The 27,231-nt window shown below is 42.1% G+C and overlaps 1 protein-coding gene across 1 annotated transcript; it reads left to right on the forward strand.

Annotated features, from left to right (window-relative positions):
• On the forward strand, positions 1-26,639 carry mta1 (metastasis associated 1). Its single transcript, XM_077562547.1, has 19 exons — positions 1-112; positions 193-407; positions 7,345-7,412; positions 8,234-8,327; positions 15,454-15,580; positions 15,980-16,043; positions 16,130-16,247; positions 17,615-17,717; positions 17,873-17,972; positions 18,494-18,682; positions 19,298-19,372; positions 19,524-19,582; positions 19,952-20,106; positions 20,387-20,538; positions 20,630-20,819; positions 23,858-23,950; positions 24,139-24,294; positions 25,608-25,747; positions 26,023-26,639. The coding sequence occupies exons 2-18, from the start codon at positions 380-382 to the stop codon at positions 25,715-25,717; spliced, it is 1,881 nt and encodes a 626-aa protein (XP_077418673.1). The 5' UTR covers positions 1-112; positions 193-379; the 3' UTR covers positions 25,718-25,747; positions 26,023-26,639.
• Positions 26,640-27,231: the final 592 nt, after the last annotated feature.

Raw genomic sequence — 27,231 nt, forward strand, 5'->3', positions numbered from 1 at the left:
TCGGTCACGTGACACTCGGCTAACTCGGCTCTATTTTAAAAACAAGCAAGTAGCAACCGAAGGGGTTCAAAAACAACAACAACAAAACAACATTTAATCAACTAATTACCTGGTAAATTACAAAGGTCGTTTTTTTTTTCTGGACGAGGTTGGGTCGCCGCCCGCTCGACTCGAGTGTACTGTCTCTTTAAGGTCTCCAAGGCTGGTCTGTTTCGTATTGATCCGGCCACCATTTTCCAACACACATCGGCGGCAGCGCAGCTAGCAACACGGCCGAGCGACAGCCAGGGAAGCAGGCGAGCGGGGAGACAGCGAGCCGACCCACCCTCACGACCCGGAGAGAGGAGGCTTCCTTCGCCTCGGCACCGGCGGGGCAGCCATGGCGGCCAACATGTACCGGGTCGGAGGTAAGACAAAGTGGGGGGGAGGCGACGCGACGCCGCCGCCGCCGCCGCCAGCGGGGAGGTTTGTCTCCCTTCAGTCACTCACCAGTCAGTCAGTCACGGTTCGACCCGCCATGCTAAATTCTCTCTTGATGCATTTGTCTTTTCCCTCCTCCTCCTCCTCTGTCCTCCCTCCTCCGCCTCTTCTTCTTCGTCCTCCTCCTCGTCGTCAATTTTACTCCCTGGAGGTGGTAACACAGCCTTCCTCATGATGATGACTCGCGGTGGCGATGAAGAGTCGTGTTTTTGTCTAACTTATAATGAGCGACAACTACCACTTCAGCCGAGCAGCTGGCATCGTGAAAAGTTATTATAAACTATTTTTGTGTAATGGCTTTATTGGTTACAACGCTTTACTGTTTCTAGATAATTTTGTACCTCCCCCTCACAAACAAAGTGAAGGCATGGAACTCGGGTGTGGATTTAATGATGTGCTAAAATGTCTTTCAAAAAAATGTCTTCGTGACAAAATGAATGTGAAGCACACAAGACAAAACATTAGGGACACCTGTGGGAGGGTGGGAATCCAGTAACACATGAAATAGTAGCCGGGCAGCGTCAGTTGCTAAGAAGTTGAGTGTCACGTGTTAAACTCTCTACCCTTGTCCTGTCATTCCAGAATTCCCTAACGCACAGGCGTTGTTCGATTCTGATTGGACCCCAGAAGGCAAAATATCACTGGGACGGAGTCCATTAAATGAGTTGTCGTTCAGCAACAATTGCTCTCGACGCAAAAAGTTGGGCGACTGGTGTTAAAAATCACACCCCTGTCCCGTCATTTTTAGAAGGTGGAATATTGCAGGGACGACATCTTTCCTCTCAAGTCAGACACGTGAAAATGCCGGTGTGACGTATAATATAGTTGCCAGTCTTTAAAAGTTGCGGGTAAACTTCAGACCCTTGTCCCGTCATTCCGGAATTCCACTTCATAAAGATAGTGGTATGCTTTGTTGACATTTTTTATGTCCCTCCTCCAGAAATACCTTTCCAATTGTTTTACTCTAACAATGAGGACTAGTGACAACTGCCCCCTATGGTATGGAGGAGTATTACTTGTCACACATGCGCAGAAGGTACGTAGTAGTCGGTGTTGTGATCAGTTTGTTGCGGTGTGTATTTTTGTCATTTTTTTCCCCCCGGAACGACATGCCGGCACGACGTCGCGTCTGACTGAAGTCGGATTGGTGTATAGAGGCCATTGCACTTGTAGTCTTTTAAGCATTGACAAAGTTGTAACATATAAGCGAGGTAAGACCATTTGATTTCTATAGTGAATTTCATACACAAGGTAACTCGATGTGCTTCACATATTTAAAGTACAACTTTTAAAAGCATTTACAAACATAAGAGCTAAATATATTTAAAAGCAAAGTAAAAAAAAGTAGAAAGTATCTTACTAAAATTACAATTTTTTTTTTTACAGCAAAACAAGTTTTGTGAAAATTTGATTTAAAAAAATTATTCAAAATACCTTAGTCATAGGTATGGGAATAAACATATTTCTTAAACTGGATTTAAAAGCAGTTACATTTTCCGCTGACTTCTTTTGGCATCTTGTTCCATTTGTGAGCGGCATAACAGCTAAATGCAGCTTCACCATGTTTGCTTTGACCTCTGGGCTACACTAATTTACACGCGCGTGGCATAAACATAAGTCAGTAAATCATCAATCAGATTACATCGATGACGCAAACAAATCTGCGTCTTGATCACGTCAACTTTTCATGATATGTAAATGAGGACTGCAGTCCCTTAGCACTGAACTTTTAAAGTAAGCCTCCTGAATGAATGAAATGAAGTTTTTTTTTTTACCCCCCAAATTGCAGCTTTTGCGATTTTTAACATTGCATTCAACCACATTGCGATGTCGGTTTGAATTTGATATTAGATATTATTTTTTAGCCTATTTGTGCATATTCCCTTGCACATTCTTTAAAAACTACAACCGCTGTCTCATTTGTGATCTGTGATTTAGGTTTTCCCATTTTAGGTGAATTTGAAGGAGAACCTTAACCTCTCACTTCCCTTTCCCCGATGATGTTTTTAAGCAAATCAGTGGAGACGAAAGTTTGCCCCCAAAGTCTTTGTGCTGTGGTTAGCGTCCCCGTTTTGCCGCATTTGAGGGGCAAAGGCAGGAGCGCAAATCAACAATCTCCCTAAACCCGGACTCAGTCATTGTCATCCAAACATGTTTCGTATCAGGTGTCATGATCCACAACTGCAAGCCGTGACAGATTTAGTACAGATGGCTACGCCAGCTTCAAACATTCAAATGATGTCGTTTTGTTGTCGTTTCTCCGCTTGTGGGGGGGGGGGGGGGGGAAATAGCAGGCGGGGGCTACCTGAGGATTACGTCCGCCAGAGCGGTGTAGAAAGTTAACACGTCACCGATCAACAATTCTGCTTCGTGTCAAATTGTCAAAACTATCTTGTGTTGAAATGTGAGCGGTTCCGTTTGAGAAGGTAAATTTGCGTTGTGTGGAGTCTAAACGGCTGATTAATGGGATTTGCCTGACCCGTTCTCGTTTTAACTCCTTGGATTGTAGCACGCGATCCGAGATGCATTTCTGTGTCGCAATTAGGCCTAACGCAGCCACTAACAAATCTGCCACTGAGTCGACATAATCGTATTGCATAATAAGCATACTGCTTGCGCATTCTCTTTTTAAATAATAATCTCGGCAAGAAGAAATGTTTGATTGAATGTTTCGGTCCAACTTTTTGCAGCCCCTTTTGAACGATGGTCGCCGCTTCGCTTTGCAAGACAATGCATGCCCATCTCGGGAAAAGCAGCGACTTCCCCGAGTGAATGAAGCAGGGACAAAGGCCGCCTCGGCAGGCCTTGATGTCTTTGTCCCCCAAACCCCACCTCACCTCACCCCCCACCCCCCAACCAATCTCCTGGTGTGGGCCGCAATCCGCACTTCCTGCTCCCGCTGTCCGGCTTCCCACCGCTTGTCGTAGCGAAACGTTGCCAACAAAGCACTGGCTTTACTGTCCGTCTCATCGTCCCGGTGTCCTAGATGTGCGTTTGCTTTGGACCGGAGTCACCCAAATCTTGGCTGTAGACTTGCGAGGGACACTCACAGGGTATGTTTACATCACCACAAACTCGTCAAGACGTGGAAGCTCAGACTTTGTCCAAGCAATCCCTAATCACATGTATGCAATAATGCATGCAAAAAAAGATTGCAATCCTGTCATTTCTGTGCCAGACCACTAGTTGGCGATGTCGCTTTGTAATGAAACTACAGACAGGCCAGTACAGGCTGACCTCTGTGTACGAGATAGCACCGATATTGGGCATTTTGACGAATATCTGTATTAGACTTTTTTCAAATCTGACTGTTGATTTAAAGTAAATCTAAAACCATTTTAATCTCAATGAGCTATTTATTTCAATTTTCAGTAAACTATAAGCGATGCTACTGACCCTGGGAACCTTCTGAACCATTTTGTTTTTGTTCGACATTAAAACAAAGAAATGTGAAAGTTTAGGATTTCAGATATATTTAAATTTTGGGGAAAAAATATTTACTGTAGAAAACTATAATGAGCTATGGTATTTACTTGCGTCAGTTTCCATTTAACTTTTTAAGAAAAGTACCGAACGTTTTGTTAGAAATTTAAAGGGATGTCAATTGTGTAGGATTAAAAAAAACGAAACGAATTTTACATTTTGAAAAGTCTGAAAATGTGTTCAACAAACACACTTTAAGACATTACAACAGAGTCAACATTGGCATTTGTATTTTAAAAAAAAATTGACGCCAATATCCCCCTCCCCCCCCTTTTTTTTTATTAATGAAAATGAATATCGGCTTCGAATATCAGTTATCGGCCTCCTTGACTACTAATAATCGGTATCCATCCATCCATTTTCTTGACCGCTTTTCCTCACAAGGGTCGCGGGGGTGCTGGAGCCTATCCCAGCTCGACCCTGGAAAAAAAACGACTATACTGACGTGACGTTTTGAGGTTCTGAATGGTGCGCAATGAACTAGTTTGTGGTAGACAAAGTCACACTCATTTACCACCGTAAAGTTCTTTTAAAATAGGATGCAATTTCAAAAATGTCAATGAAAAAATTCGAGCAGAATGACGTGGAAATTTTTTCGGGAGTCGCAATTCCACAAGAATAATGTCCCAAGCTTTCACAAAATGCTTTCTCAATATGAATGTTTTAATTGTGCAAGATGAAACTCTTGATATAACCCCTCCAAAAAGTTATTTTACAACAACAAATATTTCACAACCTTTCGGTACCATGTGTGGCATTTTATTCTCGTGGGTACGACTATCTCGTTGCTAACCTTTTTCAAACCTTTTCCCCTTCACGATTTGTGCATCGCCGGCCTGGTTCAAATCAACTCGGCAGTCTCTCTCGGTAACACGCCTCGATTGGCTCAAGCGAAGCTCGACGTCATGGTCTCGGAAGACCGCCGGTTGGCCGACGTTAGAAGCTGGAAGGGTTGATGGAGCGGGGGGGGGGGGGGGGAGGGGAGCTTTTATTTCCCGGGTTGAGGCGGCAGGAGGGATGATGGGAAACGGAGAGAGATGGAGCGACGCTGCTCAGGCCGCAGGCTCGCTCACGTGGTGGAAACTCCCAGCAGCTCCGCTCGCCACTTCTTAGAACTTCTCAGTCATGACAACTGAACTTTGTTGCCCAGATGGCAAACAAAGAGGACAACCCAGCGCCTTCTACCTTTTTTGGGGGGGCGAGAAAAGCACGAGGAACACTCTCATTGTGTCTCGACGTCATCTGGCTCGTGATTTAATTGCTCCCTAGGAACTGCCGCAGGCAAACGTCCATGTTTGTTTTTTTTTGGGGTGGTTTGAATTAGAATAGTCTGATGAGCGGACTCGTGTCTCCATGATGTGATTCACGCTTTGATCCGTACAAGAAAGGGCGAAATCATTTTCCTGTATTTGAAGGGGATTTTATTTGACCTGTAACCAAATAAAGGCTGATGAGGGCCCAGCGTACGCCGATATTTGTGCAGATGCCGTGGATTCGATTCCCGGCCCCGAGCCCAGATTTAAAAAAAATAAATAAATGGTTGGGTATCCATCATTAACTCTTTGACTGCCAAAAACGTTAAATAACGTTTAGTAAAATCCTAGGGAGGAGTGCCAAAGACGTTAAAAGACGTTTGTTTCAAAACAGAGGTGAAACTAACCATTTTCTATTGTTGATTACTGAAAAACAGAATAAGGTAGAAACAAACTTTTTTTTCCTGATAAAAGATGAGAGTTCAATCTTTCATTTGGTAGTATGTGTGTTTCCATAGTCCAAACACATAATTTTCTGTGGACCTTGAAAGATCAGTCAAAATGCTTAAATCGGCTGGCACCCACGGCAATCCCTTTTCTGAAAACATCTGGCAGTCAAAGAGTTAAAACTGATGGGACAAGTCGAAAGCTAAAAATAATAATGATAAAGTCATTTTATGAAAGTAACACTGTGATTTTCGGAAAAATCCATAATTGTGTGAGAATTACACAAACGTTGACATTTTACTGCATTTACGACATAATTTCACTAAAATAGTAGCATGTTTATGAGAGATTAAGATAAAATTTTCTTATGAAAAAAACGATAAATTCACAAGTGACTTTTATGAGACAAGACTTAATTTTCTAACACGGTCAAAAAATTCGAAGAACAAAGGTGTAAGATCTGAAGTTCACAATTTGATTTTTTTTTTTTTAAGAAAATGACGGAGTTATTTCACAAAAATAGTTTTGGCGTTATAATAGTTGTGATCCTACAAGACAGATTAATGTCTTAATTTATAATAAGAAATGTGCAATTTGACATGTGCAGTCAATTTTATGAGACCACAAGTGGTTGGATTTTTTTCAGTGCTAAGACTATGCCATTAGAAGAAATAGAATTAAATTCCTCAAATAAAGTCACAATTTTTACGAGAACGATGGAACGATTTTACGAGAACAATTTTGTTGTTGATTATCTAAATTTCACCCCCCAAAATTTTTTTTTACGACAAAAATAGAAATGTATTCTTATAATTGTACAGTTGTAATTTCAAGAGTTCAAGTGCTCACCAGAAGAAGAAAAAAATAATTATTTTTTTCGGGGTTAAAGCAGCGCTTCTTGATAATTTTTTTGTTACGCCCCTCCCTGGAAGAAGAAGATATTTTGTCTGTAAAATTGTTGTAAGTGCGACTCTGCAGATGAGCTAATACTCCTAATGCACGCTTAGACAATGAAAGCACCACTGCCACCTAAAGGAGTGGATGTGCAATTACTTTATTCTGGTACGGCAAAACGCCCCCCCCCCCCTCCCCGTCACTTTGTTAATGGTCATGATCATCGCCAGCACTGCAGACACGGCATCTGTAAAGAGGAATTCTCCATGTCACCATTCTGTTTTAAACAAATGGTGGAAGTATAAATGAGACTTGAGCACGTCGTCGCCCAGTGGGGAACATAGGTGGGGGTTGGGTGTGTGTGTTTTTTTTGTGCGTTTCGGGGGGGGGGCCCGCGAGGAGAACGGTAGCTCCAGGCAGCGGACCAAGCGTGTGGGGTATAATCTGACAGTGCTCAGCCAAGACACATGCCGGGCGAAGACCGGGCGCCCCACCAAGCCCGGGGGGCCTGTGGGGACATCCTGGGGAGCGCTAAGCCTCCAATGGGTCTGGACCCGTGCCAGCACCCACATAAACACGCAAACACGCACACACGGGGGACAATAACGTTGTCTGCGCGAGTCCTGAGATAACGTATGGCTATGGACACGAGTTCATGTTAAAAATCGTCCCTTTTGTCTTAAACGTTGGTTCATTCAAGATGACTGATGTCTTTTTTTTTTTCTTCTTCTTGTTCCCCTTTCACAATTTTACACCCCCCCCCCCCTCCTCCTCCTCCTCCCTGCAGATTATGTTTATTTTGAGAACTCGTCCAGTAACCCGCTGCTGATCAGGAGGATAGAGGAGTTGAATAAGGTGAGTGTGTGTGTGTGTTATTTATTTATTTATTTATTTATTTATTTATCAATACGGTGGTGATTTAAAGTCCCGCCTCCCTCCAGAATGTAACTCTTTAAATAATTAACCAGCAGTCAGAGTCGGCCTCGCGCGGCTGCGCGCTCGTTCCCGACGGCTCCTTCCGCTCAAAACAGTCCAGCGGTTTTAACGAGAATGAAGTCATTTTCGGAGGTTGTCGCCCGTGAAGAAGCGAGCGTTGGGACAGCTGTTCAACAGCCGCAAGTTCACCCACTGCGGCATTAGGCGCACGCGGTCCTTCGTTGGCGGCGGCGGCCCGACATGCGCCGTTTGCAGATTCTGAATGACCTGCACAAAAGCGCTCTTGTCTGTCCCGTCCGTCCGTCTATCTGAGATGCTCCATGTCATTGTCATTACATTTGATTAGCAGTGCACTTCGGTTACACATACATGGCTGGCTAAGCGCCACAGATCAATGCCTAAATGACCATTATTGCTTTTTACACTTAATTACTTACCCAGCCACCCCCGACCCACCAAAATCAATACATTGCTGCCATCTTAAGCATTTGTACTTGTAACGTAACAAAGAATGGCAACATCCAGGCTATCATGTTATGATTCCATGACGAAGGCCGACAATGTGCTTGGGATTTTTTTTTTTTTACCGTGAAACTGCCCCACACTGTGTTTGCAGCCAAACTTAAGAATGAGCCTTTTTTTTTTTTTTTTATGCGTTTTCATTTATCGTCTGTGCCGCCCGCGTGTGCGTATCGGCACCACCTGTTGCTATGGTAACGCCGATTGTCTCCCCTCCGCAGACCGCCAATGGGAACGTGGAGGCCAAAGTGGTGTGTTTTTACCGACGGAGGGACATCTCCAGCACGCTCATCGCCCTGGCAGACAAGCACGCCAGTGAGTGACCGAGCGTAACTCAGTACCCACGACTCAGTGTTCAGTATTTTTCCTAGGGCTTCTTTTTTGATATCATACATTGACGCCAAAACAGATTGCAGGCACTCCAGCAGCAATACGAGGACACCTCCGTGTGTGCATATTTGCCTTTCATTCCGTACTTTGAAAGTGGTTGTTGGTGCCAGTGCGGTACGCCTAAGTGCTGGCAGTCTTTTGAATTGCTTCCTGGCTCCTTCACAAGGACGTTGGCACTGACGGAGAACTTAAAAAAATAAAAAATAAAAAATTGTGTTTGGAAACAAAGAGCTAATGAGAAATCTCTAACATGGTACAAGCGGTCAGTATTTAATCGACTATCAATAAACCGCAATGTGTTTATGATGCTGTATACCGTGAATCCACAATTAGCAAATAATAAGAACCCATTATTATTATTATTATTATTATTATTATTATTAGACTTTTTATACGTATTATTTCATTCTTATCAGAAATGTCTTACATTTTTGATCTATTGACCTAAAGGTATTCTCAATTGTTTTATTTCATTTATTTACTACTTCTCGTATTTTGTTTTGTTAGTGCCCAGCTAGCCAATTGCAACTGATTAGCGGTACACTTTCGCCATAGCCAATCGCGATCTAGGAAGCCCTTTTCGCTGTATCATTTTGTATCCGGCGTCAACTAGGAACAATGGCAGAAAAAAAAAAAAAAAATAGGAACAATGCCTTTTAGCGGAATTTTACGTCGCGCTACTCTTCTGCTAACAAAGCACCCTATGGGGCAGGGCATCCGGATGTCATCTTCGGGTGTTAACAGAAAGAGCACAAAAATAAGCAGATCGGCGCATTTTTCAGTGAAACGTTTTAGTTTTGTTATACACAATAACTTTAAAGTAATTGTACTGCTGTCACTTTCTAGTCGCTTTTTAGTAGGCTACATGCCTACATCTTAAGTATCTCAGATGTCACTAGGGCGTTTCAGGAACAACGTAAAGCTATAGATCATATATAAATAGGTGCGCCTTTGAGCAAATAGTTGTAGTTAGTACCATAAACAATCCACTTCGAATTATACAGGGATGTGATTTTTCCGCTAATTCGCGGAATTCCGCTTTTTTTATCTCCCTCCCAAAAAAAAAAAATCCGATTTTTTTTTTTTTTTTTAAGTAGTTCATTGTGTATGCACATGACCCCGACAGATAACATCTTCTGCTATAACAAAGACATTTGTGGTATGCTCTAATATGAGTTACTTTTCATTTGGTCATGATACAATTATTTGTTCATGAAATTTGAACTCTTCAACATTATTTATGTGTTAACTTAGTAATCACATTAGTTAGATATGATGATATTCTCAGTGATAGTTTTTAAAAGCAAAGGCAGTCCAATGTTTTTGAATGTGACTGATTTTGAGTTGACTAAAACTGCCATTTTATATGGGATAGTTCAATATACATTGAAAATTTATGCTGTTGTTTTGTCTATTTCTTTGTCATGTGAGTGCATTGAAAGTACTTAAAAACACGGAAAACCCATGAGCTCCGGCCCCCCTTGTCCCCCCACCAGGGCACTGCCCTGGACCTAGCTGGGTGCCAGCGGCCCCCAGACCCCCGGCTAAATTTTCTGATAATTTCACTTTGGTCAAATCACATCCCTGATTATAACGCCGGTGTATTCTGTGTTTGTTTCTTCATCAATATGGTCGTCTGGTCTCGAGCAATGTTTTGGATCGGCGGCCCTCATCGGAGCGCTGGCATCTCAAGTTACCGACAACGTTGATGCGAGACAAAAACAAGCGCAGCGTGCGACGGGAAGAGATGGGCACGGTCTCCTTTTTTGCGAGCGCTTCCAGCTTTCCGGTGTTCAATAAAGCAACGGGAGCCGTTTATCTTCGGGCTGCGCGATAACATCGGCGTCTAAACATGAAGTGCGTGCGTGACGGGTGCAGACCTTGCTGATGCTGGGAGATCGGGAGTGGCCTCCCACAACAAAATTGGGTTTTGAAAGTACCGTCCCACCAAAATGTGAAGCAATATCTCACGAAAGGGTTTTGATATTATACAGGATTGAAAACATGCCTCTAAAACCTATGGGTGACTTTAGAGTCACCCCTGGAAACCTGAAGTTTTCCTGGATATTCAACAATATTGTAATGCTTACTAAAAAAATTCATATCTCAGCTCCTGAAGCAGATAGAAACATATTTCCCCAAAAACATTTCAGAGCTTACAAATGTGGCGTTCACACAAACATAAGTTTATTATTATTATTATTATTATTATTATTATTTATTATTATAAACCTTTAAAAAAAATCAACAAACAACTTTCGCATCTGCAGGTATATTTCCCTTCAACACTGGAGCGTATTTGTAATAACCTCAGAGGATCGAGTGATAATTATTCGCCGTCCATTCCGTTACAAAGCCGTCGAAATTTTCAACATCCTCATTGTCTACAAACATATTTTTTATAATGGGCTTTAGGTGAACTGATGAATACACACACGCTCGCACGCACACACACACGCACATACACATACTCACCCACATACAAAAAAAAAATAAAAAAAATAAATATATATATATATGTGTATATGTACGTATATATATATGTATATATATATTTAAAAAAAAAACATTTATTAAATTTTTTTAATTTATTTGTTTTTAAAAAAAAAAAGAAAAGGTGAGCAATGATGATGTCAAATCGAATGAACAATACTGAGCTCTCCTGAGAAAAAAAGAAAAAAAAAATATTATTATTATTTGTTATTATAAACCTTTAAAAAAAAATCAACAAACAACTTTCGCATCTGCAGGTATATTTACCTTCAACACTGGAGCGTATTTGTAATAACCTCAGAGGATCGAGTGATAATTATTCGCCGTCCATTCCGTTACAAAGCCGTGGAAATTTTCAACATCCTCATTGCCTACAAACATATTTTTTAACAAAATATCTCTGTCGACTGGTTACACTGATTCGAAGTCTTCTTGCATCGTCGTCAATCGCGTGATTTATTTCGAATACAATTCCAGGACATGTCACAAGGCCCGTGTCACCCCCTCGTGTATATTGTGATGCATTTCAGCGGTTCAGAGTTCAAGAATTGGGCAAAACAAAATGACGGTAATGTGCTCCCGGCCTTAATGGGTTAAACACAAGCTAGAAAAAAAGAGTCTGCTTTCATGAAGGTCAATGGAAATCGGAACAATTACAGCTGAGAGGCTGAAATCAGTCAAACAATGACTCAAAACAACGACTCAATTATTAAAATAGTTGGTGATTACTTTGGTAATCGGTTAGTTGTGGATGAATTTTTGGTATGACCTTTATGTGGATCTACTTATAATAGCAATGCGATAAGTGGCTGCCATCTTTGTGTTTTTTTTCTCCCCACAAAAATGGATTGAGCGCTTCTAATGCCTCTAAAATCCTCCATAACAAATAAATCCAGTAAGAAACAATTGATGACTGAAGTACATGACACATTTTACTGCCCTCAATGTTCTTATCACCAATAATGTTCAATTTGTGCTATTTAAGTAGTCCTTGGGGCAAGAGATGCCATTCGAAATGCTAATTTTGTGTGGCTTGGAGAAAACAAAATAACGACAACCTTAGAATTATTTACAATTCAATGGTATAAGTGGGTCAAATTTTCTCGCAATCAGAAAAAAATTCTGTGTTATGAGGAGTTTGCTTTCGAAGGATGCTTGAAAATGTCCAAAAATGACCTTAAAATGGGCGCTGTTGCTAAAAAAAAGTTGAGCAAAGGCTCCTTGTGGGGAGCTAAGGTGCAAAAAAAAAAAAAGTTTGAGTCATGGTGAATTTAAATGTTGAAAGGGGAGGAGTCAGGAGGATAAAATACCAAGCTGACCAATAAGCAAGCTGCTCTGACGGTGGGGTGGGCGGGGCTTCTCGGGGGCCCCGTCAAGGGAGCGCTCGAATCTCTGCAAGCAAAATATTTGATCAATGACTCATAGCACACGCACATTAACACACGTACACACACTCATGCAGCACATTAACATAAACGCGCAGTTGGCCGCCATCCTCCACTGAGCCATAGCGACGCTGAAATAAACCTGCCCACAAGCCATTTCTGTGACTGGTCTATCACGCAACATGTGTAACATACACATGCATGCCACCCATCCAGCCACACACACACACACCCTCACACACACACACACACTCTTGGCTGCTGAGACGCACACAGGATGTAGCCCACACCCATGCAGCCATGGATTTCTGTCTCCAAGTGCCTCACCAAACTGTTGCTGGGACACAGCCATTACCGAGAAAAAAAAAAACGGCCTACTTTTACCTTAAGCTAACACTGTTAGCCTTCTTTTAGCATGCGATAATGTTGTGTTGATTCTAGTTACCTCGTCCATGTCACGTGGACGTAGACAACATTTCTTTTGTTGGGAAACGTTGAGTTTCGTCACATAAAACAGCCGAAGGCCATACCAAGCAGCTGACATAATAACAATTGGAGTTGCAAGAAGCCATGATTTGGCTTTGACACCGTGCGTAATCATGTTGCGTATTTGTATTGTATACGGAGTTGAAATTTAGGAGCAGTTGGACAAAAATTTTAAAACCAGTAAATCGTTGAATGAATCGCAGCTTCAAGTGAAAATTGCATTTATAGTTGCAGTGCAGTCAGCTACATTATTTTGAGCGCCACGTCTCGATTGGACGTTAGGCTAAGAGTGTGCAAATGCAAAGTTACTTTCATTCAACAGGATGAATAATGGAAAGATGATCAATTGCTAATACAAAACACCTACTGCCCGAAAAGAATATTGGAGTAAAACAGGGCCGTGAAAATCAAAGCTTTTTTGTCATCACAGTGGTGCCGAATGAGGAGTCCATTTTCATTTTTTAATACATTGCCAGAGATCAAGCTGACTTGAAAGCACAAACATTAAAAAGCTTGACTTTAAAATCGCATTGGAAAATATCAGCACAGATTCCCGAGACGCACGTCGCATAGCAGAATTTGGACCCTCTTTAAATTATACATGAGTCTTGTCTGTGTAGTAGGATCGTCTCGAACCGAGCAAAGCGGGGTTTTGCCCCAGCTGTGCGCACATTCACACGGCATCCCGCAACCTGGTTATTAGATACGTGATGAGAAATAAAATGACGCCACTGTTATTTTTTTTTTCCCGTATCTATTATAGTTTAAACCCTAATGTTACTCCCCAAGTTATGATCCCAAAACAAAGTCATATTAGAATATTACCCTTAAAATGCTGTTCATTCCAACTGGCCACTTGTCCGTGCTAGCTACCCATCCGCTAACATAGCACCTTGTGAAAGAGCAAAGTGTTTGGATGGCATCTTAAGGTGTTACAGAAATAGCACTAAAATACGTGGTGAGGTGCAAAATACAGTGATGTCCTGAGATACAAGCTTAACTTATTCCATGAGCCGGTTTGTAACTCAAAACACGTGTGTTTATTTATTCCCCATTGAAATGAATAGGTATGCCATTTATCCGTTCCAGCCTCACACACATTTTTTTTATGTGTTTTTGCAGGACGCTGTTGTTTGTATACTTTTGAGATCAGTGTTGCGACCGAGCTTGAAATCGTTCACGGCTAATAGCATATCTATGTAAACCAGTCAGGAAATATTTATGTTGAAATTTGGTGACTATAGACACCATTTTCTTGTCTTAATTTAGCTATGGCTTCTGGCCAGGAGCTACATTCTCTTCTAGTCTGATGCACAATTACAGTCTCGGGGTTGGAGCCAGTCTTGAGCGATGTTTGCCACCTAGCAGTGAATACTGTTATTACAACTTCAAAATGCTCCGCTACTTGGTGTGTGTGTTCAGTTTTCGTTTTGATTTACTTGAGTTTGTGTTTTGCATTATGAAACTTAAAAAAAAAAAAAAAAATTACATTTATGTATGCCCTACTGTCATATGGTGTTCCACAGGGTTCAATTTTGGGGCCCTTGCTTTTTTAATTGTATTTGCTGCCCCTGGGTTCCATCTCAAAAAAACATGTTATTTCCAAACATGCCCTAAATAGGAACATCTTTGGAAGACTGTATTGAGTTGATAGTCAGTCATAGAACCATAATTCAAAAAAGTGACCTCAACATAAAAAAAAGAAAACCTGCTCCACTACTTAAAGCAGTTTTTGTTTTCATGAATTAATCTTTGGCCACTCGAGCGGCCTGCAGGCAGCCGGTTGCCCATCTCTTGCCTCGTCGGTGGTTCTAGAGCCGCTCGTTTCAGCAGCTAAGTGGTCTGGGCTGAGTTAAATGCGCGGCCAGGCCAGCTAGTCGGCTCAGGCCTGCTCGCTGATATTTGACACAGAAACTCCTCTCTTGCCATGTCATTAAGGTGAAGTCAGTTCGTTAAGACGGGCCCGGTAGCCTTGTAAGGCGAGCCCATTCGTCAATAATTGATAATGGGCCCGGACAGGTGAGACGCAGGGACAATTTGTGCAGGAGGTTGCGCGGAGGATTGCCCCGTCCTCCGCTTCTGCCGCCACCACTTGTCTCACTCGATCCTAATCTCACTTCCTGTTTGATTCGTTTTTCCCAATGAACTTTATTCAATAAATTCAGTTAATAATTAGCTGCTAGATGATAGCTTGAATGGAGTGTGTGGCTGTGTGTGTGTGTGCGCGTATTGATTTTGGCCACACATGCCCGCTTCTGAAAAAATCCCTTGATTGCTTTTGTTCGGCCGTGCGACTCCCTGGCTCTGTCTGGCCTCTAATGAAAGTCCAAATGAATTGGATCACGTACTCTCTCGCTCTCTTTTACTCGCTCTCACACGTTTTTTTGCTCTCCTTCTCCCACCAGATTTCTCTATTAGTCTTTCCCCTCCTCCTCTTTGCCACCCCGCTGTCTTCACACATCTTTCACCCTGTCCAATGTTCCGCCGCCATTGCTGCGACGCTGACTTTAGCCATTTCGGTTAGTCCGTCTCTCTCGCCTCCTTCTTCCTCTCCTCTTTCATCCCACTCCATCCATAACGTGAGGGTTATCATCTTTAAAGTGTTATTAAGGCGACGTGGCCTTTGCACTTGAATCTCAGGTTCCCGCAATTGTTTTTGATTTTATTGAAAATTTCCCTCCTCCTAGGGGAGCTGGAGGAGGAGATGGAGAATCCCGAGATGGCCGACCTCCCCGAGAAGCAGAAGCATCAGCTCAGACACAGGGAGCTCTTTTTGTCCCGCCAGCTTGAGTCCCTTCCCGCCACGCACATCAGGTACGCTGAAATATGGACACAATTCGAGCTTAAGACGCAACAAAACAAGCAGCTCATCTGCCGTTCGCGTTGAGCTTTAAATGTCATGAGGCGGCTGTTTTCTCCTCCTCATCATTAGAGCATTATTACCTGACATTTTCAAGCCGCAACTGATAAGTTGTTGATATGAATTCTTTTGGACTGTGTTGGTTGTTTAAGGGCTAGCATGGGCCAACAAAGTTTTCCCCTTCAAGGCCTGCATATGGAAAAAAGGAAGGACGCAGGAGACACCAGTGTTAGATTCTTCGCACTTTGTTAAAAAATAATAATAAAAATAGTGATTTAAGATTAATTAAATGACTGTTTTAATTTCTTTTTTGATTATTATTTAGCTACTCATATCATGTCCTTAACCTCTAGGGGGAAATGCTGTGTGACACTGCTGAATGAGACCGAAGCACTCAAGTCCTACCTGGACAGAGAGGTGTGTTGGTCAACACAGAAGTTGACTTGCTACTGTGTAATAAGACGACGCAAAAATTTGTGCAAACTTTTTGTGGGCGTTCCCAGGATGCCTTCTTCTACTCGCTGGTATACGATCCCCAGCAGAAGACCCTGCTGGCCGACAAGGGGGAGATCCGGGTGGGCAACAAGTATCAGGCGGACATCACCGACATGCTGAACGAAGGTGGGACCCGACGCGCTCGTCTCGCGGCAGGTCCACGTTATTGTTTGTGGGCGGCCATGTTTGCACGCCTGCCTGATTTGTTCTGCCCTATTTGCATCGCTTCTTGCCGTCGACATGAGTTGTTATAGAACGCAAACGTTTGTTTGAATGTTAGTTTTAAAAAGTGCATTAGGGTTTGCGAGAACAAGTTGTTCATTGTGTTGTAGAGGGTGGGCCAAAAGTAGGAGTAAACTTTTCAGGTTTTTTTTTCCTTTTCTTTTTTTTATTCATTTGATCGCTATGGATGAATCCTTCCAGCCATTCATACATACCTTCTGTCCTCACTCCCTTTTAAATAAAGTCACAAAATAAGGGAATACCAACTTTTGGCCAACCCAATATATATTTTGTTAATTTAGTTTATTATGTTTTTAATCAGGGATGTGATTTTTCCGCTAATTCGCGGAATTCCGCTTTTTTTATCCCCCCCCCCCCCCCAAAAAAAATCCGATTTTTTTATTATTATTATTATTATTTTTTTTTTTTTTTGTAGTTCATTGTGTATGCACATGACTCCGACAGATAACATCTTCTGCTATAACAAAGACATTTGTGGTATGCTCTAATATGAGTTACTTTTCATTTGGTCATGATACAATTATTTGTTCATGAAATTTGAACTCTTCAACATTATTTATGTGTTAACTTAGTAATCACATTAGTTAGATATGATGATATTCTCAGTGATAGTTTTTAAAAGCAAAGGCAGTCCAATGTTTTTGAATGTGACTGATTTTGAGTTGACTAAAACTGCCATTTTATATGGGATAGTTCAATATACATTGAAAATTTATGCTGTTGTTTTGTCTATTTCTTTGTCATGTGAGTGCATTGAAAGTACTTAAAAACACGGAAAACCCGTGAGCTCCGGGGGGCAAAGCCCCCCTTGTCCCCCCCCACCAGGGCGCTGCCCTGGACCTAGCTGGGTGCCAGCGGCCCCCAGACCCCCGGCTAAATTTTCAGATAATTTCACTTTGGTAAAATCACATCCCTGTTTAATGTAAAAATTAAATTATGAATATACGTTTTTTTATTTTTTTTTTATTTTTTTTACTCTTAGCATTTACTCCCATGTTTAGTGGGGTATAACGCCAAAATTGAATTCATAGCAGGTGGGATTACAATTAGCGCACCTCGGGTGGGGGACACCGAACTGGCTAATTAGCCCCACTTTAACGACATTTCCCTCCATTTACTTTGATGCTCAAACCGCGTTGCTCTTCAGAGTTTCAATACACTAAACATCAGGAGAATCTTTTTTTGGGAGAGAAAAAAATTTGAAAATCACCTTTATTGGGGCAATTACCATAATGTTGTACGCTGTGTAGGCGAGGAGGACGCCAGGGACCTGGAGAAACTGGAGGAGAAGATCTGGGAGCCCAGTAGCTCGCTGACGGAAAAGCAGATTGACCAGTTTTTGGTGGTGGCCCGGTAAGGTTGATGAAGTAACTGGGCAATGTTTGAAGTAATGCTAACAACTTGTGGTTGCCCACAACCATGCATTTTCATGCTTTTTTTGCTCACAAGTAGCTCTTAAAAATGAAGCATCTGTTCTTATTTTTTTGTTATTTACGCTCTTCCATCAGGTCGGTGGGTACGTTCGCCCGAGCCTTGGACTGTAGCAGCTCCGTGCGCCAGCCCAGCCTTCACATGAGCGCCGCCGCAGCCTCCAGGGACATCACCTTGGTGAGCACAGTCGTCAGGTTGAACTGCTACCGCGGCACACGTGTGGAATGTACGGCACGAGTAGCATGTGTGCTACTCAATTAGCCATTAGAAAGTTGTTTGAGGCTGTTAGTGCCCTGGTAATGTATAGTAAGAAGCTTCTAGTCCAGAGGTGGGCATGGAGCCCTGCAGGTTTTGCATGTTTCCCTTCTCCAACACAGCTGATGTATGATCAGCTCATCAGCAAGCTCTGCATAAGTCTGATAACGATCCTGTCGATTGGAATCAGCTTGTGTTGGAAGTGAGAAACCTCCAAAACCTGCAGGACTCCGGCCCTCGAAGACCGCGATTGCCCACCTCGGCTCTAGACCTTCAAAGCTGCTTGTCTTTCAGATCCCTTCCTTATATATAGATATAAAACTGACTTTTCAGGCAGAGACGTGTGCGCATGCACACACTCGGGTTCATATACGCGCACGCACACACATCTACACTCTCACATACTCACTGTACAGTTTTTTTTCTCTCTCTCTGGCGTTTAGTTCCACGCCATGGACACTCTTCACGGCACGGGCTACGACGTGACGCGGGCCATCGCGGCACTGGTTCCCCAGGGTGGCCCGGTTCTGTGTCGAGACGAGATGGAGGAGTGGAGCGCCTCCGAGGCCAACTTGTTCGAGGAGGCACTGGAGAAATACGGCAAGGACTTCATGGACATCCAACAGGATTTTGTGAGTAGATGGCGTGCTCGTTTCTCTCATTACAATGAAATGAAATGGACAATAAATACGGTGGGAACGCCCCTAATTGAAAAATCCGCCCAAAAAATCTGGATTTTGGTGACTCCGCAAGTGCCGCAAGTGCCATTTATAAATAAAATGAAATTAAATATTTTTTTTATATTTTATGTTCATATTTATATTTTCTAATTCAATATATAGTATAAAATTTATAGATAACATTTGTATTTAGTTCATTACATGTATATATTTTTTTAATATATGTATGTACAAAATATATGGTGTCATGTAAATTTGTATTTTATTTACTTTATTGTTTTATTATTATTTTTGTGCATTTTTTAAACAAATTGGTTGAATGCAAGACAAATGAAAGTAAATTAGTTGGGAGGGGGAAAAAAAGACAAATTGATGGAAAACCCTGTTGTGATCTGTGTGCATCACTCTGCCACCTGGTGGCCATTTGCTGTGGGTGCTGCTCACCCATGTTCACTATGTAGTTGGCCTTCCGTCAAAACAAACAGGACTGCCGTTGTAGGCGGGGGCCTCCATCTTGCATTAGATTCCGCAATTCTTAGTACATTTTCTCCTCTTTGTCCCTCCCAGTTACCCTGGAAGTCTCTGACGAGCATCATCGAGTATTACTACATGTGGAAGACCACTGACAGATACGTGCAACAGGTAAAAAAAATATATAATCTATACATGAGACTACTTGACATAAAAAATATGTCTGCTAAACTGTGGTGTGTGCTCATTAAAATAAGTTGTACTTGTAAACAAGCCTTATTCATGAATACTTAATGACCCTTGCTCTCTTTTTGACTTCCAGAAACGATTAAAGGCAGCCGAGGCCGAAAGCAAGTTAAAGCAGGTCTACATCCCCAACTAGTGAGTTGCGCTATCTTGTCAACACCACAAGCTTGAGTTATGGTTTCAAGACAGAGTTCGGTTTTTAAAGGGTCCCGGGTTTGCAAGATGAGGTTAGGGTTAGAAATGAGGGTTTCAAACCTGGGTTAGAGTTGCAATGTAGGGTTTCAAGAGAGGGTTAGGCTCCTAAAGTAGGGTTTATAGCCTGGGTTCGAGTTTTGAAAATAAGGTTAGGGTAATGGTTTCAAGACATTATTATTATTAGGGTTTTCAAATTATGGTCTCACGGCCAGGTCGGGGTTTCAAACATGGATTATTACTTTTTCATGGTTATGGCCGCTTTTAGATGGCATCAACCTTGTCCATACGCATTCTGTGCTCTCGCTGCAGCAACAAGCCAAACCCGAACCAGCTGAGCAGCAACAACCCAAAGCCGGTAGCCCTGGTCAACGGAGCAGCCGGAGCCCCCGCACCCGGACCACCGGGACTGCCGGGTCAAGGGCCAACCCCCCCGCCACTCGCACGAGCCTGCGAAAGCTGCTATAGTAAGTTGTTAAAATTAGGGCAAAAGGGTAGGATTGTTTAAAATAATAATAATAATAATAATAAAATAACAGAATTGATCTCATTTTATCATTTTTTACTATACACTGTATTGACTTTATTTACAACTAAGCTTTAAATTCTAAAAACTAAAACTAAAATAGTTAGAGAAACACTTGAAATTTGGGTCAAATTGACCCAAAAAAATCAACTTTAAATTGGGTCAATTTGCCTCCCAACATAAAAGAAGGGTTACAAATTGTCACTGTTGTGTCTGTGCAGCCAACAGTTCCTACCAGTGGTACTCGTGGGGGCCTCCCAACATGCAGTGTCGCCTGTGCGCTTCCTGCTGGACATACTGGAAGAAGTACGGCGGGCTGAAGATGCCCACCAGGCTGGACGGGGAGCGACCCGGGCCGAACCGCAGCAGCATGGTACACACACACACACGCACACACGCACATAATACTGTATGCCATCAATCCCACAATGCAACTGTCCTCACATCCTCTTTGCTACATTTAGAGCCCTCACGGCGTCCCCCTGCGACACAGCGGCAGCCCCAAGTTCGCCGTCAAGACGCGACAGGCCTTCTTCCTGCAGACCACCAACCTGACGCGGGTGGCGCGCCGCATCTGCCAGGACATTATCAAGCCGCGCTACCTGGGCCGCCACCCCTACCTCCCCGTCAACACGGCTGCCATCAAGGCTGAATGTAAGCTGAAAAGTAAACCCGCGTTCCATAACCACATGCAATTGGTGAAAATCTGCATTAGAGACCCCAATGTCAATATATTGTATTTATACTTGTGGTGCAACGGATCATCATTGATCCGTGGTTGGTTCGGACCAGGCCCCACGATCCGCGGATTGGTTGGTTGGAGGGGGGGACAACATTCACAATGGACACCATTCAGCCATATCAAGGAAGCTGAAACATAACTCAACGTGACACGCTAAGCCTAACTTCAAAATAATGTTTACCACATACAGTATACAGTGACGGCAATGCAAATAGCCTTAGTACACTTTTACTTTGAAGTTGGCTAGCTTGACTTCCCTTTTTAGACGTTTAGGCTTTCTTTATCGTAGTTTGGATCGACATTGTAGTTGCGACCAACATCAACACAACGCTATCTCAAACTCATATTTAATCGCTCATTTAGAACGCTAAGAAACTGCTAAATAATGACGCCGTCATTTTATGAGACGGCAGAAGTCTCCGAGGTAGGTGGCTAGCGGCTACCTGTTAGCATTACCAATGAGTGTCTGGCTGATAGCTGTAAGTGAGTTTGACAGCTGCTACCCGATGGCTTACTGACCAAGGCGACTTTGTAATTCACTCTCCATGTTTAAAAGAAGGGAATGTGCCTTAAATTGCACTTTGAGGTCTTTTCAGAATTATTAATTAAAAAATATTTTTTTATAGAACTTCCTCATTTATTTTATAAAACATGTTTGCTCATTAAAAAAACAACATTCAACTGAAAATAATAAAGAAAGCTGTTTAGATTTTAGGAACACAACTTTAAGCCATTAATACTTTATTTTACACATGGACAATGTATAAAATAAGAATGTTTCTGCCTCATATTGCACTTAAAGTTGTGTTCCTAAATCCTAAAGGGCTATATTAGAAATTTTGAAAAAAATTATATATAATGGGAAAATGTGTTTTACAAAATAAATGAAGACAAAGTATTATTTCCCTTTTCCTTCCTTTTTTTTTTTTGCTGATCCGAAAAACAATCCGATCCGTGGCTCAAATGCGTTATCCTATCCGAACTGTCTTTGGCAATTCCCTCATAAAAATCATTTATGATAATTCTTGGTAGGTATTTTTTCATGAATAGTGAAAACCTGCTAAGTAGCCCACTCATCAAGGTTTGACTAGCAATGCTACAAGATGGCGACAAAGCACTTATTTCTAATAGACAAGGTTGTGACCTCTTAACTCTTTGACTGCCAGACGTTTTCAGAAACGGGTTGTCGCCAGTGCCAGCCGATTTAAGCATTTTGACTGATCTTTCAAGGTCCATAGAAAATGTTGTGTTTGGACTATGGAAACACACATACGACCAAATGAAAGGTTGAACTCTCATCTTGCGTCAGAAAAAAAAAAGTTTGTTTCTACCTTATTCCGTTCTTCAGTAATCAACGATAGAAAATGGTTAGTTTCACCGAAATTCTCTGTTTTGAAACAAAAAACAGAGAAAAAGAGCTTTTTGTGAAACGATGTTATTTCATGCACTCTAGTGAATTGTACACTTCTTTTTGTCCATGAATGATGCCACAAACACCTAAATAGTGCTTTACTTCTGTAAAACGCTTTCACCAACAATGAAAAAGTGTTTTTTGATTGCAAAATACGTTTATTTCCATTCAACAGTGTAACAATTTGACAAAACAATTTCGCAAACTATTTACAAATGTGTGCAACTGTGGTACTACTTACAATTATGTGGATGTTTCAAATACAGTTTTTCTTTTTGTAACGCTCCCATGCGTGCAAGGAGAGGGAGCAGGATTTGCATGCAGACGACAACACTTTCTTGACAGCCTTTTTTTCCGGGGAATAGCAAGTAGCAGACTGTACACACTCCTCCGATGAATATGCATTGGACTCGGGGCACTCTACGTCGTCCGATTGAACGTCCGCCTGATCGTGCTCGGCTGTGCTCCCCGCTTTCCGGTGTTAGCATCGCTAGCCCGTGAACCTTTATGACGTCGTCATAGCCGCCGCGTCAGCGCTTCCAACTTCGGCGTCAACCTCGGAGTCACCATCATGATCATCGTCGTCATCAATGTGATCTTTAGCGTTGGTCGATGCTTTTTTCGTCTTTGAAAAAAATTCCCAAGTGTGAGCTGCTTGCAACCGGTCGCCATTGTTCGCTTCTTCAGCCATCTAGCTCCGCCTCACGTCTTCTACTGCCGCGTCGATGCTTCCAACGTCGGAGTCACCATCATCATCATCGATGATGATCATCGTCGTCATCAATGTGCTCTTTAGCGTTGGTCGATGCCTTTCGTCTTTGAAAAAAAATTCCCAAGCGTGAGCTGCTTGCAACCGGTCGCCATGTTTTCTTCCCTTCCCCAGCCATTGTCCCCTCTAGCTACGCCTACCCAATCTTCTCAAAAGAGAGTCATTGCTGCTATCTAGGGGCCAAAAATAGTCATTAGGCTAACTAGATCTGCTTGAAACTTTCACCACAGCTGGCCAAGGCTTTCCTCCACCCGTTTCCCCCCAAAAAAAAATTGGAGGACGTCTTTTAACGTCCTTGGCGGCCCTCCGTAGGTTTTTACTAAACGTCATTTAACGTTTTTGGCAGTCAAAGAGTTAAAATGAAACTCCTCCCTTCAGTTCAATGTTGTTGCATGACACAAAGATCCCACCCGATAGCGCCCCAGCAGTAATTTTATAGGAATATTTTGCTTTCAGCAGATCACAGAAGATTTCCTATTTAAAATATCTTCACATTTGTGTGTGCCGAACTGAACACACCGTAAACATATTTCAGCACATAATAAAAATGGAAGCAAAGAGGAAGGGTCTGGTTGGGTAGCGTGGGACATCGGCAGGCTGGCGCGAGTTTCTGAGTGCGCGACGCCGACTTTGGCTCGCCTTTCCCACATGTCAGGACATATACTCTGAAAAAAAAAAAACGATCGTCAAAATCTGCAGTGCAAGCGTGCAGTGATTATGGAACGGTGGCAGTTTTGTGTCTTACCTCTAAATCTGTCACATGTCCACAGGTGCACTGCGGTTGCCAGATAAAGACCCCGGCAAGCCTTCGCCGCTCAAACCAACAGAACGCAAACCTCTCGAGTCGGTGGTTCGATATCTAGGTATGCTTCAACACTATTCTCTTTCACCATCAGGTTGTTGACGTAATGGGCTAGAGTTTCAAGTTTGGGCTCAAGTTTCAGTATAGGGTCCCAAATTAGGGAACATGCCACTTCAGGGGCTCTGTAGTATGCTGATGTGAAGACAAAACATTGTTATGCTTAGTTTTCCTGATGATGTCATCCCACAGAAGCACATCCCCGTCCAGCCAAAGCGGAGGCACCCACCCGGGCAGCGTCCATCTCCATGGGCAGCCTGACGCCCATCAAGTCCTCCCCCATCCTCAACAACGGCTCACCCACCATCCTGGGAAAGCGCAGCTACGAGCAGCACAATGGACTGGATGGTAAGAGCCTTGAAAATGGCCCATGCGCGCGTGGCCTCATTTTTACAGCCTTTTGATGACCTCCGCCAAGGACTTTCTTCTTGAGCTTTTGTGGTTGTTTCAACCTTTTTCTAATTGCATTACTACATTGTTATTAATCTTGTAACATTTTTTCTTGCTATATTGTCATAGTTTCTCTGAAAAGTTTTCTCATTTTATTACATAATTTAAATTTTAAAAAATCCCCCAAAAATTTATTCTGTTAACATTCAGACTTTAATATAATACTATGAATTTATTTACCTGTAGTAAAATGTTGGAAAATACTTTAACTCATTCACTGCCATTGACGGCTATAAACGTCCAACATTTATTTGAACTATTTCTATTAGTTTAACATTTTTTCCACTTTTGTTAACAATAATATGAAAACCTAGAATTTTTTTTATTGTACATTTAGAACAGATATGAAATTTGTGATTGATCTTAAGTTAACGAGTGAAGTCATGCGACTAATTACGATTAAAAACTTAAATCGCCTGACGCCCCTAATTATTAATAATCTTTTCTTTCTTTTCTTATTCATTCACTGCCATTGACGGCTATAAACGTCAAAAATTCATTTGAACTATTTCTATTAGTTTAACATTTGTTTCCCATTTTTGTTAACAATAGTATGAAAACCTAGAATTTTTTTTATGGTACATTTAGAACAGATGTAATATTTGTGATTAATCGTGAGTTAACTAGTGAAGTCATGCGATTAATTACAATTAAAAAAATAATAATCGCCTCTTGCTTTTAATTGCTTTTTTTTTATGAATTTATGGCAGTAAATGAGTTTAAAAGCTTAGGGCTTTTCTAATTTAACAAATTTAACTTGATAAATGTAAGCATATAAAAGCATCAAAACCATCGGTTGTCTTTTAGAGCAATGAAGTGTTAAAAGTTTGCGAGTAGGCTGGCTGGTGGCGCTTGTTGTGTCCTACTTTGGCTGTCCCCGGTGGACTTGATGGAGAGGGAGCGAAGAGACAGACTGACAGATCAAGAGAGGAGAGGACGGCTTTGGCCTCACTTGCTTTAGCTGGGGGCTATCGTCCATGTCGTCATGGTAACGGCGCAGAGGAAGAGGCTTGCTAGTCTGTTCTCATTGAGGTTCGGGCTAGCTAAAGTGTAGCCCATGAGCTGCAGCAAATGATTTTGCAATAAATGAGATCGTCAGATCATTAAAGTGACCCCGTTACAGGCGACAGCCAGCGTTTGAAACCTTGACTTTTTAAAACCACGGTAAACGAGTATATGACAATGGACGTGTTTTTCCTGCTGCCTCCCAGGCACTAAATCCAAAGCCTTGGCCCCCCAGTGGGACATCATGGCCAAACGCATGAGCGAAGTGGGCCGGGCCTCGGCTGCCATGCAGGACGAGGTGCACCAGCTGGACTGACGACTTTTGTCCGCCACCCGCACCTGACAGGTAAAATTCATCCTTTTAAACCGTCCAACTTTTATGATCAGAATTTAAAAAAAAGGTTTTTAACATGACAATTGAACTCTGAGTCTCAATTTTTTTTTATTTTTCAAGGATCGTGTCTACATAAATGTTGAGAATGGGGGGGGGGGGGGGGGGGGGGCATTTCTCCCAAGCAAAAGCATTTATTTTCAAATGATCTGTAAAGAAAACAATTATTTTATTTTGATTGTTCCTGCAAAAACTTGTTTCAAGTTGTTGTTGTGTCCTTTTCCCTGCAGAGGGCGCCAGAATTCACGTTCCACTAAAAGGTTTGGTTGCTGAGCTCAGCTGGAAGGAATCGACTGTGTTTTTTTGTTTTTTTTTTCCTTCAGTCGTCCAACGGTCCATCTCTTTGTACAGGACTGTGTTTATTACTTATGTCTCTTGTTGGTATTATTACAATGTCAAAATGTTTTTTTTCTTCTTTTTGCCGCCTATAATTCAGCTTCTTGTTCTTTGTTAGTGGACAAATGTTTCATGAGGAATGCTTGTGAAGTTAAAAAAAAAAATCCTGTGGAAGGACTGTAACATAAGCCACTTGCAACTTGTATGTTTTTATTTTTTGTTTTTTTTAATGAGTCATTATTCCAACCCCCCCCCCCCCCGCGAGGAGATGCACTTTTATTTCATGACATGCGTTAACTCCGTCTTTTTGTTTTGTTATGGTTGTCATTTTGAATTTGAAAAAAAAAAAAAATGCTTTACAGGAATCTTGTTTTGCGTGCCAGGCCTGAGCGCTCTTTGGGCCAAGAGAGGTTTAACTTATTGAGAAGGACTTGCTGTTTTTTCTACCTTTTTCACAAGTATTGCATCTATGCTTCGATAATGTCATTAAAAAAGAGAGAGAGAACATTGATTTGCCCTTTGTGCTTTCTGTGCTTTTTTTGTTTTGTTTTGTCATTGGGGCCCTATTAGGATGAATTTAAAATCTTGGTTGGTGTGATGAACAGTCATCTAATAGTGAATATAGTTGAAGTTGCATGGGACTGCACTACTGATTGGAAAGGCCCTGGCAGATTAGGTTGCCATGGCAACACAGAGGTTGAAATCTGATTGGATTTAAAAAAAAGTAATAATAAAAAAAAAAACATACTGAGAGCAGCGCAGCCAAGACAAATGGTACGTAATAAAGGGAATAAACAAATTATTAATACAATTTCATGGACCAAATCGAATTTTGGGTTGTAAATGTAGGTCAGCGCGTCTTAGTGTTTCGCTGCGCGTGCACGTGTGTTGTCATATTTTGTGCACGTGTTTTGAGTACCCGTGGGGTTTGTGCATATACGTAATGCCGCATGCGGTGACGATTAAAACGATGATGCATTTGAGATCTTCACCAATTTAAAAATAAATAAATAACTTAAATCGGACGCCATCGGAGACCGACTAGCTGCGCACACGCAGCCGCCAAACGCGCTCCCTCGCCGGGCGTGTGGCAGCGCGTAGAG

The sequence above is a fragment of the Vanacampus margaritifer genome, chromosome 1, assembly GCF_051991255.1.
Source record: "Vanacampus margaritifer isolate UIUO_Vmar chromosome 1, RoL_Vmar_1.0, whole genome shotgun sequence".
Lineage (NCBI taxonomy): Eukaryota > Metazoa > Chordata > Actinopteri > Syngnathiformes > Syngnathidae > Vanacampus > Vanacampus margaritifer.